This window comes from Chinchilla lanigera, unplaced genomic scaffold, assembly GCF_000276665.1.
Source record: "Chinchilla lanigera isolate Chin_1 unplaced genomic scaffold, ChiLan1.0 scaffold00182, whole genome shotgun sequence".
NCBI classification, from domain to species: Eukaryota; Metazoa; Chordata; class Mammalia; order Rodentia; family Chinchillidae; genus Chinchilla; species Chinchilla lanigera.
Genome location: NW_004955583.1, coordinates 850,806 through 864,113, shown reverse-complemented (window position 1 = coordinate 864,113; position 13,308 = coordinate 850,806). Strand labels below are relative to the sequence as shown.

General features: G+C 59.4%; 1 protein-coding gene across 1 annotated transcript in view; it reads right to left on the bottom strand.

Moving 5' to 3' along the window:
* Positions 1-1,753: 1,753 nt before the first annotated feature.
* Vars2 (valyl-tRNA synthetase 2, mitochondrial) overlaps positions 1,754-13,308 on the bottom strand; it is a gene marked incomplete at its 5' end in the record, with an annotated part of 14,195 nt that continues 2,640 nt past the window's right edge. The window contains 23 exon segments of the mRNA XM_005414326.2: positions 1,754-2,082; positions 2,180-2,308; positions 2,418-2,593; positions 2,736-2,847; positions 3,487-3,693; positions 4,413-4,565; positions 4,718-4,845; positions 4,946-5,024; positions 5,125-5,193; positions 5,291-5,395; positions 5,515-5,640; positions 5,739-5,809; positions 6,023-6,128; positions 6,366-6,441; positions 6,517-6,593; positions 6,879-6,960; positions 7,132-7,235; positions 7,341-7,468; positions 7,610-7,700; positions 8,331-8,419; positions 8,953-9,064; positions 9,522-9,641; positions 9,809-9,890. Of these exon segments, the coding sequence (XP_005414383.1) occupies positions 1,987-2,082; positions 2,180-2,308; positions 2,418-2,593; positions 2,736-2,847; positions 3,487-3,693; positions 4,413-4,565; positions 4,718-4,845; positions 4,946-5,024; positions 5,125-5,193; positions 5,291-5,395; positions 5,515-5,640; positions 5,739-5,809; positions 6,023-6,128; positions 6,366-6,441; positions 6,517-6,593; positions 6,879-6,960; positions 7,132-7,235; positions 7,341-7,468; positions 7,610-7,700; positions 8,331-8,419; positions 8,953-9,064; positions 9,522-9,641; positions 9,809-9,890 (2,518 nt within the window). The 3' untranslated portion in view covers positions 1,754-1,986.

The window sequence follows — 13,308 nt, the reverse complement described above, 5'->3', positions numbered from 1 at the left end:
GGCGCATCTCCGCTCCCCGCAGCCCCGTGTGACTGCCCCACAGCCTGCGAGTAGGAAGGACGCACCAGTCCCTGGGAACAACTGTGGAAGGGGAAGCAGCGTCTCCCTCCCAGGAAAAACCCAGTTCCTAAAACAGCCCACAAGGTCTCACCACCTCCCGACAGAATGCTGTGACAACAGCAATGCCTTACAACCTGCTGGCCAATGGGCCGCCCCTGCCCGTGTGGCCGCCAACACCTGGAACGTGGCTGGCGTGGCTGAGGAGCTGAACGTCTCCTGTGTTTCACGTTATTGCTGTAGGCAGTCAACCGGTCCGAAGCCCTCCCTCCTCCCGCCGCACCAGCTCCCCGACCTCTCCTCCTGGTGCCCCTTCACCGTTCTGGCCTGGGCGGTGCCGCCTCGCTGCTTGGAGTGTCCTCGGATGCCCCCTGGTGTTGCTCTGGCTTTTCACGTCACCTGGAATACGTTTCTCCCAGACATGCACACGGCTAGTTCCTGCACCTCCCACAGGTCCTTGCTCACCTCACCTTCTAGGGTCTGCACAGACCCCCGGGTAATACGTAATCTGCCCCGACACACACACACATACAATCCCCTTACCATGCGCTACCCTCCCTGCAACCTTCAAACATACTAACTTACACGCATTGCTCCCCTGCTGCCCCTGCCAGGATAAAAGCTCCAGGGCAGAGATCTCTGTCTCCTTTGCTGATGATCCCTATGTCCAAAGAGGACCCAGCACAGAGCGGGTGCTCCAGAAACACTCACTGAACCCAGGGAAAAGGAGGACGGCCCCGCCCTCCCCCACCCCTCCCCCTCACGTCCTCTTCCCGGGGGCAAAGCACAGACCCAGCGACGCAGACTGGACCAACGTCGGGGAAACGGATCAGACTGGCAGGGAAACCAATGCATGCTGCCCGCTTGACCCACCCAGTGGGGCAGTTTGTGCCGCCCAGCGGGACGGGCATGGTACACCACTGGTGTGCAGGTCAGCAGGGACAGAAAATGTTCCGATCTGAGCCACCCACAGTGAGACATACGAATTGCCCTTCGTGAACACGCTAAAAGTGCGGGCCCCTGTGGCAGAGCCCTTCCTGTTCGTGCCAGCAATAGGAAGCGCCACCTTGCGAAGCCGCCGTCACTGTGAAGTCTGCCTGCCACAGCCAGGCAGGGCCTGCAGCCGAGCGGGCAACCGGTTAAGTCCCCGCTGAGGCCGTGACAGCTGCTCCCCTCCTCTGAGCACAGGCAAGGCTGCCGCCTGCTGAGGCTCTGGGCAGGATCACACGGCTTCGTTCCTCTGACCAAGGGCAACGCAGGACAGGCTCACCACACACTGTCACATGTGTGCCTTGGGTGCCAAAGGGCCAGGCCCTGCACTCCAAGACAAGATGAGCATGTGGGGAGTGGCGGCCTGCAGCGCATGGCACTCGGGGCCAGCGTGTCGCGCTGGCGCTTGGGCCTCAGATCACGGAGGGGCGCACAACCCCCCATGCAGCCTGCAGCCCTTCCCAGCATCTCTGGGGACAGGTCAAGGAGCATGGAGCCCTGCACCTGGGGAGCGGAGAGGGGCCAGGGCTGCTGGGCACTGCAGGAAGCAGGTGGAGAAGCCCTGGTCCCCTGACTCCAGCGAGGCAGGCACAGCCCAGCACCCGCACTGCCGCGTGGCCTGGGGCCGAGAGGAGCCTTCCTCCTTTCCAGACTGAGCCCTCCCAGAACCATGGAGTGGCAAGAGAGCAGCACCCAGGACCACCGGTACACATGCCAGGAATCGTATGTTTATCCCAGTCTCCGCATTTCCAACATCCGGGTGGGCCCGACGCGGAAGAGGCCGGCAGACAACACAGGCAGGCCCCGGCATAGTGACCAGTCCTGCGTGCTTCTGCACCCACAGAACAAGGAAGGCGGCCCCGCCCTGAGGTCTCTGAGCCCCTTGAAGCAGCGGACAGCTGACGATCGCTGTCCTCACAGTTGGGTCTGAGCCAGAGCTCAGCGCTCCCCGGGGCTTGGTGACTCGTCCATCAGCTGCCGCAGGTGTGATGCCGCCTGCTCCAGCTTGAACAGCTCCAGCCGGAGGGAGGAGAGCTAGAGCAGAGACGAGGGTGAGGGCCGGGTCTGAGCTCCCCGCCCAGCCCACGCGCCCTCAGGGGCAAGGCTCACAGCGTGGCCTCCGGAGCCTCACCCTTTGCAGCCTCTGCGTCTCTGCCTCCGCTTCTGACAGCGTCCCGGAAGTGAGGCCATCCAGCTGCTTCTGCAACTTGTGCCTTCGGGCAGCCAGCAGGGGGAGCTGGGCCTGGGGGTCCACCAGGCCCTAGGGACCATGTGGAAAAGCTAAGCCGTCTCCACCTCCACCCAAGGCCCCTTCCCCAGCCCTGCCTCCTGCCCTGCATCCCTCTCAGACCCTGGTCCCTTCCAATCACCTGTATCTCCATGTAGACCTGAGCGCTGTCACTGACAGGGGCCTGGGCCCAGCCCGAGGGAGCCGCTACCCCTGGGAGCAGGAGGCTCACAGCCCCACAGCGGCCGAGGGTGCCCAGGGGCTCCAGGAAGGCCTGGAAGAGGTCCCGCTCCTCTGGCTCCGAGCTCTGCAGCAGCACTGGGGACAAGGGAGGGCGTGAGGCAGAGAGGGACAGCCAGGGCCCAGGCGTCAGCCGCCATCCTGCACCGGCCGGGGGCCTGCCCTCCAGCCTGCCCCTCCTTAGCAGCCCCTTCTTCCTGAGGACGCGCAGGTCCCTCACCTCGGGGCCAGGCCTTGGTGAGCTGGTAGGTGTTCCGGAGAGCCCGCAGCACCTGCGCAGCCTCCTGGACCCGGGAGAAGCGCCACTCCAGCTCGGGCTGGCACCAGTGCTCCTGCCAAAGGGGACCCGCAGTCGGGAAAGGGGACCCTGGGGACCCACTCAACCTCCTGGGCCTATCCCCAGCCCATCCAAGCCTCAGGCCCTGGGACAACAGATCTGCCCTCAGCAGCACACCCGACGCAGGAACACGGCCACGCCAAGCAGCCAGCTAAGAAGGCAGAGAAGACGCTGGCCAACGTGTCTAGCGATTCTGCCTGGAGAAGACCATGAACTAAAGCCAAGTCAGAATTTAAGTACTGCTCGCAAGGCACAAAGCCAAGACTCAAGGAAACTTACTTAAACTCCAACTGACTTTTGGGTGAGTGTGTAACATTTATCCTTGTGAGGTTATCAAAGCTCCCCTGAGATTCTGGGGGCACTGTGTACTAACTCCCTGAACCTTCATCGCTACTGAGACTTTTACTATTGCTGTTCCTATCTTAAAGATGGAGGAAACTGAGGCACAGTCATGTGGCCAGGACTAGCAGTCTAGTAAGAGCCCAGCTCCTGCCCACTATGCTATTGCTGCCCCAGACCCTGTGACCTGGACCTGCAGAACAAGCCCTCTTCCGGGCTCCAGTCCGGGAGACCACGGCAGCGTGGACGGCAGCAGCATGGCCGCTCCCGACCCAGGCCCTGCACTGAGACTCACCAGGCTGCGGGCAGCGGGGTAGGGCGCGACACAGATGCTGGGGGCGGGGGGCCCGCCGGGCCTGTGGGGCAGCCTCTGCCAGAGCTCCTCGGCCAGGAAGGGCATCAGGGGGGCGAGGAGACGGAGCCCGACGTCTGCGCAGGCGAACAGGACCTGAGGAGGCTCTGGGGGGCGGGGCGTGCGGGCCAGCACCGGCTTCACGGCCTCCTGTGGGGCACTGGGGGTCAGGACACGGCCCACCGCGACCGTCCCACTGCCACAGTCCCAGTGGGGGCAGCAAAGGCCAGTTCCGAGAGAGGCAGGGAAGCCCCCGGCACATCTGGGCCACCGGCTGTCCCAGGACACGTGTCCCACGCACGGGAGATGGGGAAGCCCAGGGCGGCCGTTCTCGGGTGGGTGAGAACGAGACCCCATGGGGCTGCAGCCTGGGGAAACGCAGGGTTCTGCTTCTCACCAGGGACCAGTTTCAGCAGAACTGAGAAACAGCGAGCCAGGCAGCACCAGCACCGCCGGGGACATGAAAGATGTCGCTCTTCATGCCCACCCCACCAGAAGGGCCACACTAGACACGCCGGGCACATGTGGTCAGCAAGCCCCCGGCGACTCTGATCCTCAGGAGAACCCCATTTGTAGCCCCTCAGCATGCAGCCTACCCAGGGCCTCGCTGCAACTACAGGGACTGAGCGCCCCCTGCTTCTGAGCCTGGTGGGAGACTTTTCTGGAAGTTGCCCCTCCCTCGTCTGGCCAGGTGATAGACAGGCACCAGCCCCAGGAAGAGGGCACCAGGGCATCCCTGCGCTTTGCTTGCCTAGCTGGGGGCGGTCAGGGACGCGCTAACTCCGGAGCTCTCGGGCACAGCTCGGATTTGGAGAACAGGCAGCTGCCCGAGTGCGGGACGGAAACGCCCAGCCTCACCAGCCACTCACCAGGTAGACATCGCAGAGGCTGTGCAGCCAGAAGTGGTGCAGGGTGCGGGTGACGAGCGAGAGCTCCTGGGCGAGGAAGCCGCGCTCACACTCGTGGGCAGCCCGGGCCAGGCAGCTCAGGATCCAGGCATCCACGGGCGAGGAGGGGGACAGCTGCAGTCAGCGGGGGCGTCAGGGCCCAGCCAGCTGCGACCTGCTTGCCTGCCTCCTGGCCCCCGACCCTCGACACGTGACCAACAGCTCCCAGCACCAGCTCCCAGCACCAGCTCCCAGCACCAGCTCCCAGCACCAGCTGTCTCTCTCACCTCTTCTGGGGGCAGGGGTACAAAGTTCTCCCCCAGGGCACTGAGGATAAAGCGCAGGGCATTCCAGATCTTGTTGCAGAACCGGCGGCAGCTCAAGACCTCAGGGACAGACAGGTGCAGGTCGCCCCCTGTAGGGGGAGGAGAGAAAGCACGCACTCTAACGGCCGAAGCCTGGAATCGCACCACCTTCAAGGCGGCCCACTGCCCTCAGCTCCTTGGTGGGCTTACCCTGCACTCCATGGGAGCACAGTGTGAATCTCAGGGCGTCTGTTCCACACTCGGGGATCCCGTGAGGGAAGTCCTTTTTCTGCAACCGAGGAAGAGGGCCAGATGTCTACCCAGCTGCTGCAAGGGAAATTGGGAGGTGGGGGCTCGAGCGGGATTTCCGGATGGCGGCTACATCTCACCTGGGCTGCGGCTGCGAGGGCCAGCTCCGCGGGGTCCAGGTTCCCAGCTCGCAGCTTCGCCTGCAGCTCCTGGGTGGGTGAGGAGTGACGCCGCTGCCCCTCACCCCTCTCCCTCCCAGCCGGCTCTGCTCCTCAGACGGCCCCAAGCCTGGGGCCCGGCCCTCACCTGCAGCTCCACCCCGTGGATGATGTCCCTCGGGTCCAGCACATTCCCCAGGGACTTGCTCATCTTCCGGCCCTGCCCGTCCCGAACCATGGAATGGAGGAGCACCTGGGGACGCAGGGGGCAGCAGACAGCTGGGGCCTCTCACGGGGCTTGGGGCGGAGGTGAGTCAGGAAAAGGAGGCACAGAGGTCGAGGACAGGCGCAGGGCCCCTGGAGGGCTGTTACCTTGCTGAAGGGGAGCTGGCCCGTGAGCTGGGTCCCCAGCATGACCATGCGGCCCACCCAGAACAGCAGGAGGTCACTGCCAGTTTCCAAAAGTGACAGCGGGTAGAAACGCACAAGGTCTGAGGTCTGCGAGGAAGAGGCGGCAATAAGGGACCCGACGTCAGCCCCTTGGATCTGGGGGCCCCGATGACCACCTCCCCCACCTTCCCCCTCAACCGCCTCACCTCTCGAGGCCAGCCCAGGGCAGAGAAAGGGAAAAGAGCCGAAGAGAACCACGTGTCCAGGACATCCGGGTCTGATGATGAGAACAGGGGCTGGACGACTGAGCCTGGCGTCCAGCACCTCAGACAGGGACTGGGGACGACCGTGCCTTGGCATCCAGCACCTCAGACACAACCCTCCTGGAGACAAGGGCTCCCTGCTCCCTCTGGGTTTCCGGACCCCACCTTCTCCCCAAGTCACTGCCCCCCTCAAAGATGCTGCCTGCCCCTGCCAGCTCCACACGCACCCCTCTCCAGGGTCAGCTCGGTCCCTGGCCTTCCGGTCAGCGCTGCTGCGGCCTCTCTGGCCTCGGCCTCTGACCGCCCAACCACCCAACAGTCCTCCTTGCCGCCCTGGAAAATTAAGGAGTGACACAGTGAGGAGGAAGCCCAGCCACAGGTGTCAGGCAGCCTCTGAGTCTGTCTCCTGTGGTCTCAGAGGCCGGCCCTCTGGGAGGGAGGGGAAGACACTCGGGCAGGAGCCTTCGCCACACAGCCGGTGACCAGGCCAAGGCGGGGAACAGGACAGGCAGGAGCCGGGACAGGCCCTGCCGCTCTCCAAATCCCCCACCCCGGCTTCCCGCCACCAACCTTGGTGCGCTCCCCGACGACCAGGTAGGCGGGAATCCGATGGCCCCACCACAGCTGCCGGGAGATGCACCAGTCCCTGCCGAGACGACACGAGTGACACTCGGAACCCAGCAGCACCCTCGCACCTGGCAGACCCTGCCCTCACCCTTACCCGATGTGGGCAAACCAGTGCTGCCAGCTCTTCTGGTGGAAGGAGGGACGGAGCTCCAGGGCCCCCGATGCCGCGGCCTGCAGGGACAGGGGGTGCTGCCAGTGCCCCCGCGTCTGCACGCCTGCACCTTTTGGGATGAGGTGCGGGGCCTTGAGGGGGCTCCAAACCCCGAGAGGACCGCAAAAGCTTCCTGAGAGGATCCTGAGCTGGAGTGAGGGCATGGAAGCCCTCGGCAGCCCTGCCCCCAGCCCACACTGCGGCCCTCCACTGCCGCGGGAGGGAGTGCCGGGCACCTGCTCCTCCTTCCCGACGCCCGGGCTCCGCCACCCCAGGCCCAGTCCCTCCCTGTGTTGAGGCCTCACCTTGGCAGCCCGGTCCCCCATTTCCTGGCAGCGGACAAACCACTGGCTCTTCAGCAGGTACTCGACCACATCCCCGGAGCGGCTGAGGGGAGCCAGGGTCAGTCCCTGCTCCTCAGGACTCTGCTCCCCGTACCCTCAGCACCCGGCAGGCAGCGACGGAACCGACAGAGCCCGCCTGCATCCTGACGCGGGCGGCCGAGCCCTCCCTCTCCCCTTCCGAGTGGCCCTCAGGAAAGAAGCTAAACCGGGCTACCTGCACATGGGCAGCACCGTGGGGTGGTCCCGGAGGCCCCGGAACAGGCCCTGTTCCCTCAGCGCCAGCACAATCTTCTCTCGGGCCACGAATCGGTGCACGCCCTGGGGGAGGCGGTGAGAGGAAGGCGTAGGCTCCGGGGGACAAGAAAGGGTGTGGGGGCAGGGCAGAGGTTGCCCCGAGGATGGGGTGACCCAGGCGCGTCCCACCTGCAGCCAGTCCCCGCAGGCCGAGGCCATGGTCCCATCCTCCGCAATGACACTAACGGGGCGCAGGCCGTGTCGCGCTCCCATCTCGGCGTCGGCAGGACTGTGAGCCGGTGTCACCTTCACTGCCCCTGGGGTTACGAGGACAGTGAGGTGCGCAGGGCCCGACCCTGGCTTTCCGGGTGTGTGAGCGCCCCGCTGCCCGCGTCTCCGGGTCCGCTCCCGTTCCCTCCCCATGGTCCTCGCCCTCCCCCGCAGTCCTGACCGCTCACCTGTGCCCACGTGCGGCTGAACAGCAGTGTCCGTGATGAGGGGGAGAAGCTGCCCCGTCAAGGGGTGACGAAGCCGCCGCCCATGGAAACGCTGAAGGAAGGGAGAGGGGTCAGGGGCGGCCACGGGGGTGGGAGGGTCTGGGGTACGGGAACCCCAGCAGCAGAGTGGAACCAGAAGGTAAAGGGCAAGAGGAAGGTGAGCTGACTTCTCCTCAGCGGGCTCTGGGCCCAGAGTCAGGTTTGGTCTCTGCACAATCAACCCACACTGCCAGGGACATTCGGGGAGTACACGTACAACCGCAGCCCTCGACGGTATGTGAACACGTCTGCGGCGCGTACAGAAACAGGCCTGGCTGCATCTGGTCAACCGCTGAGCCAGAGAAAACGCAAAACATGAAGAAGGGGCTGCCAGGCACGCCGCGCACGCCCGTAACGCCAGCCTCGGTTTTAGCACATGCGCTGCCGAAGCGAGCACGACCCCGGCACTCAGGGCTGCGAGCTCGAGGCCAGGCTGGGCTGCACAGGGAGCTCAAGGCCAGCCTGGAGGCAGGGGGAGAGCCTGTCTCAAAAAAAAAAGAAGAAGCGAAGAAAGTTAAAACCACTGCAGAGCCGGACTGAGAGAAGTTTTAGAACATGGAGCAGGAGCCAGGGAGGAGAAGCCAGCTCCGTACCAGGAAGGAAGAGTGAGGCTGGGGTTCGGGCAGCACAATGCATTAATTACCGTGTAGCGGGAGTCGTCGGGGTGAACGGCCACAGCCACGTCGCCAGGCAGCGTCTCCGGCCTCGTGGTTCCCACCACAACTTCCGCATCTGAAACCAACACTCGAGCATCTATAGCTGGTCACCACGCTTGCACCTCACCCTGACACGGCCAAGGCCGGGAGAACCGGAAGCAGGAAGGGCAGGGGCAGCCACGGTGCAGCGGCGGGGAGGGAAAGCCAGGGCCCGAGGCCTGAGCGGCGTCAGGGCACAGGGCAGCTCAGCAGCTTGCACAGGGGCGGGGACAGCGACAGTGGAACCCCGCCGGTGCCGAGGACCCGGGTCCTCAGGGTCCTTGTCCCAAGTGCTCTCCGCATGCGCAGGGCAACCCCGACCTCCGCTACGTGAGACTTCGGGAACCACTCTGCTCCTCTCTCTTGCCCTCCAAACTGTGGAACACTTCTCCTGGGTAGAAGGCACTGTCCAATTTCACTAAGCTCCCAAGGGCAGGCCAACAACCCCAGGCCCCCACGGGGAGCCCCACACTATGTACACACCATCCAGGTTCCCTCGGGAGACACCCCCGCAGCCTGAGAAATCACAGGGAGGGGTCAGCGGGTGGCCCTGCCGTGGACCACACTCACCAGGCTCTCCATCCACCGGAAAGGCGACAGAAAGGAGGAGCCCAAAAGACACGGGGCTGGGGCAGCCCGGCAGCTGCAGCTCCGTACGGCCAGACAGGGCCCGGCTCTCCACCTGCGGGGCCACGGAGACGGTCAGAGCCACTGCTCCGCGGAGCTCACAGAGGGCAGCACTGCCACCCATCTGAGCACCCTGACCGCCCTGCGTTCAGAGGACTCAGGAGCCACACACGCACGCACGCACACACACACACACACACCACCATTCCCTTCAGCCAACTTGTATGGAGTGCAGTTACGGTAAACATTCACTCAGAACGTAAGGCACTGTGCTGAGCTCCCGACACAAATCCTCCCTTCGACTTCACGACACCCACGAGGCGGGCACTCCGTCACTTCCCACCGACAGGTTTGAGGAAGTGGAGGTAGAAGAGTCTGAACGGCCTTGGGAAAGTTTCACAGCTGTTAGTGACAGCGCTGGGACTGGAACCCAGCAGGCCGGGCCCCAGAGCCTGAGATCCCACCCGGGCTGCGCGGCCTCGGCTCCCACACGCCAGCCCTTCTCTACTCACCTCAACGTCCGAGATGGCTGATCGCAGAGCGCACGACCAGTTGACGAGCTGGCGGCTCCGGTACAGCAATCCCGCGTCGTAGAGTCTCACAAAAGCCTCGGTCACGGCCACTGAGGAGGCCTAGAAGCAGCTGAGGGTCCACATCTAAAGCCCCTTCTCAGCCCTACCTCGAGCCCTGGAGGACCCCCGTCACTCCCACCCACCCTTTCCCAAGACACCCAATAATCCCCTCCCAGCCAGATCTCTAACACCCAACACCCACAGGGCCCCTGGCCCGGAACACTCACAGCATCCATGGTAAAACACTCTCGATCCCAGTCCAGGGAGGAGCCCAGGGCACGCAGCTGCTCACAAATTTCTCCTCCTTTCCTGCACCCGGAGGGAGTCCTGTCAGCAAACGCATCCCCAGCACCTCCCATATCCCAGTCCCAGTGACGCCCACAGTGCCCCGTGCTGGAGGAAAATGAAGTGCATATGGCACTGGTCCAGCTTCTAGAAGCTGATGGAGGCAGACAGAAAGACCCAGTCGGGGCTCTCTAGGACATCAGAAGGAGCGTGAGCTTCTACAGGAACGGAGGGGCGGCAGCCACTTTGGGGACACTCCCTGAAAGAGGCGAAGAGGGGACAGCACGCACTGACAGGCCTGGAGGCATGAGGGTAACTTTATGGGACCTGGAAGAAAGGAAGGCTTCAGTGGGTGAGGTGACAAAATCTAAGCAAGGAAAATGAGACAAGGAAATTAAGAAAGGTAAGAACAGAAATAAATACATACTCACATGTACATATGCGCACATATATCTACATGCATAAATGTGCACGTTCTGACGCACACATAGGACACACGTGTGTGCACACGCACACACAGACTTGGACGGTGAAGCCACGCCCACACCCAGCCAATTCCTCACCACGGATTCTGTGCCCTGGCCACCTGCCAACTGTGAGCCAGTATTGCATTTTGTTTCCCCTTGCCATGGTGCAGCAGAGGTGCCCACAAACCAACTGACCTGACTGTGGGTGAGGACAATGTCCCAGGAGAAGGGCTAAGTGCCACAGACTCGGCAGCTCCAGGGAGAAACGACAGGCCAGCAGCACTAGGCCTGAGAAGAGGCCACGGCCATTGTGAACTACAGAAACAGCGTGGGGTTTCACTCGGAAAGTGACTCCTTCACAGCATGCCAGGGCTGGAGAGGAAGTGCAGCGCAGCACCCAGCGTGCTAGAGAGGATGTAACCAGGAGCCGCTACAGGGAGGGCTCACTGCTTAGGCCTGAGCCACAGAACAGGTACAACTTCACTTCAGGGTCTCCAGCGTTACCCTGCCACAGTGACTGGGAGAGAGACAGTCACAGAGAAGGGGCAGGCTAGACGCAGGCCCCCGAGAAGTTCAAGCTCAGGCTAGGACAGCACAAGGCCACCCTCTGCACAGTGAGAAGCCAGGCCTGGCAATGAAGCTTTCAGAAGTGGCTGGATCCAAACATGCTGGCCCTGAGTGAAGCGGTCTGCCTGAACCCCGCCCCGCTGAGAACAGCAGAGAACAGCGCTGTGACGGCTTTTCCCATCTACCAGCGTGAGCAAGGACCCCTCAGCAAGGACAGCCGCCACAGTCTGGGCGTAGGACACAGGGGGCTGTGGACGGGGAGGAGGACCTCACAAAGCTACACACCCTACAGCCAGCTGGAGAAAACGTGACTTGGCTGGATTTTAAGACTGCAGATCCCAGAAAAAAAATTGATTCAAACATGTACAGGAATTGTTTTTATTGAACTCAATTTTTTTCTTTTTCTTCTTTAATTTTTGGGGAAGTTTAGTTTTTTCCCTCTTTTTTCTTTGTCCCTTTTTTTTTTTTTTTTTGGTTTTTTCCAGTACTGGAAATCAAACTTACGAACTCACGCTTGCCAGGCAGGCACTGTGCCGCTGAGCTAAATCCCCAGCCCCTTCTCCCTTCTTTTCCTTCTAATATTTCTTTTTTCTCTTAATTTCCTCTCTCCTTTTTTTCCCTTCATTTTTTTGTTCTTTCCTGTCACTTTTATCTAGTTCTATTAATTTCTTTTACACCTTAAAAGCATCCTTTATCTCACTTTGTTCTCTTCTGTCTCATCTTCCAGTGATTAATTTTTCCAATTACCTAAGTAGATAACAAACATAAGAAAACAATCAGTGAGTTTACAGAAGACCCCACTAAAAAGTTAGGCAAGCTACAGAAAATGATTTTTAAGAAATGACAGTTTAGCCAAAAATTACAGTCACTGAACAGGTACCAAACAGAAACCCAGGAGATTAAAATATTCTACTTGAAGTATGGACAGCAAAGTGAGAATGCTGGGACAGAATGGCAGAACTAGAAGATAACACTGATACGGCTAATGTGACCAGTTATTCAGCAGTGCCTTAAAAACAGTAAGAGAACATAAAAATGGATCCAACAGCTACTAGACGACACAAAGAAAGCTAATTTGAGATTGAAATTAGTGAAAAATGAGAAAACAACACAAATCATAAAAGCCTGCTTACGGATATAGCAGAAAGCTTTCCAAGTATCAGGAAAGAATCAGACAGATAAGTAAGGTCTATAAAATCCCAAATAGCTACGATCAGAAAAGAACCTCTCCATAACACATCATAGTCAAAATCCCAGAAGTCCAACACAAGGACAGAATCGTAAAAGTTGTTGGAGGAAAGCAACAAATTAGCTACAAAGGCGAACCCTTAGCATTACAGCAGACTTCTCAATGCATAACCTAAAGGCCAGAAGAGATTGAAGCATTTCAAACTCTAAAAGAAAAAGCTTCCAACCCACACTGATACACCCTGCAAAACTGTCTTTCAAAACCGACGGAAAAATAACGTCTTTCCATGACAAACAGCACCTCAAGAAACCAAAGAATTCTCAAAAATGTCCTACAAAGAGACAATGAAGGTACCAACGCCAAAAGGACTAACAGAGTGAGTACACCAGGGAGGGGCAGCACTTCAGCAAAAGCAATAGAAAATACCACAATGAGAGGAAGATGCCGATACCGTTCAGTAATAACTCTCAGTGTGAACGATCTCAATTCCCTGTCAAAGACACAGACTGGCAGAATGGATCAAGAAACCAGAACCCATTGGTATGCTGTACACAAGAGAAATGTTTAACCCAAAGAGAAATTCATAGAGTAAAAGTTAAAGCAACGGGAGCCCCAAAGCAAACAGAAATGGCCACCCCCTTTTCAGACAAAGTGGACTTCAGGCCAAAACTGATCAGAAGAGGCAAAGGTCACCACAGGTTGGTTAAAGAAACAATCCAACAGGAAGAGGTAACAATTAAAAACATATATGCACTGTACACCGGCATACCCACCTTCATAAGACAAATACTACGGAATGTAAAAGATCAGATAAACAATACAAATATAGTGGGGGACCTCAATACCACACTGGCAGAAACAGATCAACTAGATTAAAAAAATCAACAAAGAAATATCAGAGCTGAACCAAACCTTGGAACAAATGGACTTAACAGATATCTAAGAGTGTCCCACCCAACCACAGAATACACATTCTCCTCAGCAGCACATGGGACCTTCTCCAAAACACACCACACACTGGCCGATGAAGCATGCTTAAGACAGTAAAAAATGAATCAAAATTACCCATGCACATTTGATAATATGTGCAGTGCAGTGCAACTAAAAAAATCAATGGCAAAAGAAGCCACAGAAATACGGGAATTAAATAATATACTCTCAGTCAGCAGGTCACAGAAAAAAATCAAGGAAGGAATTAATTGCTACAATTGAACAATAA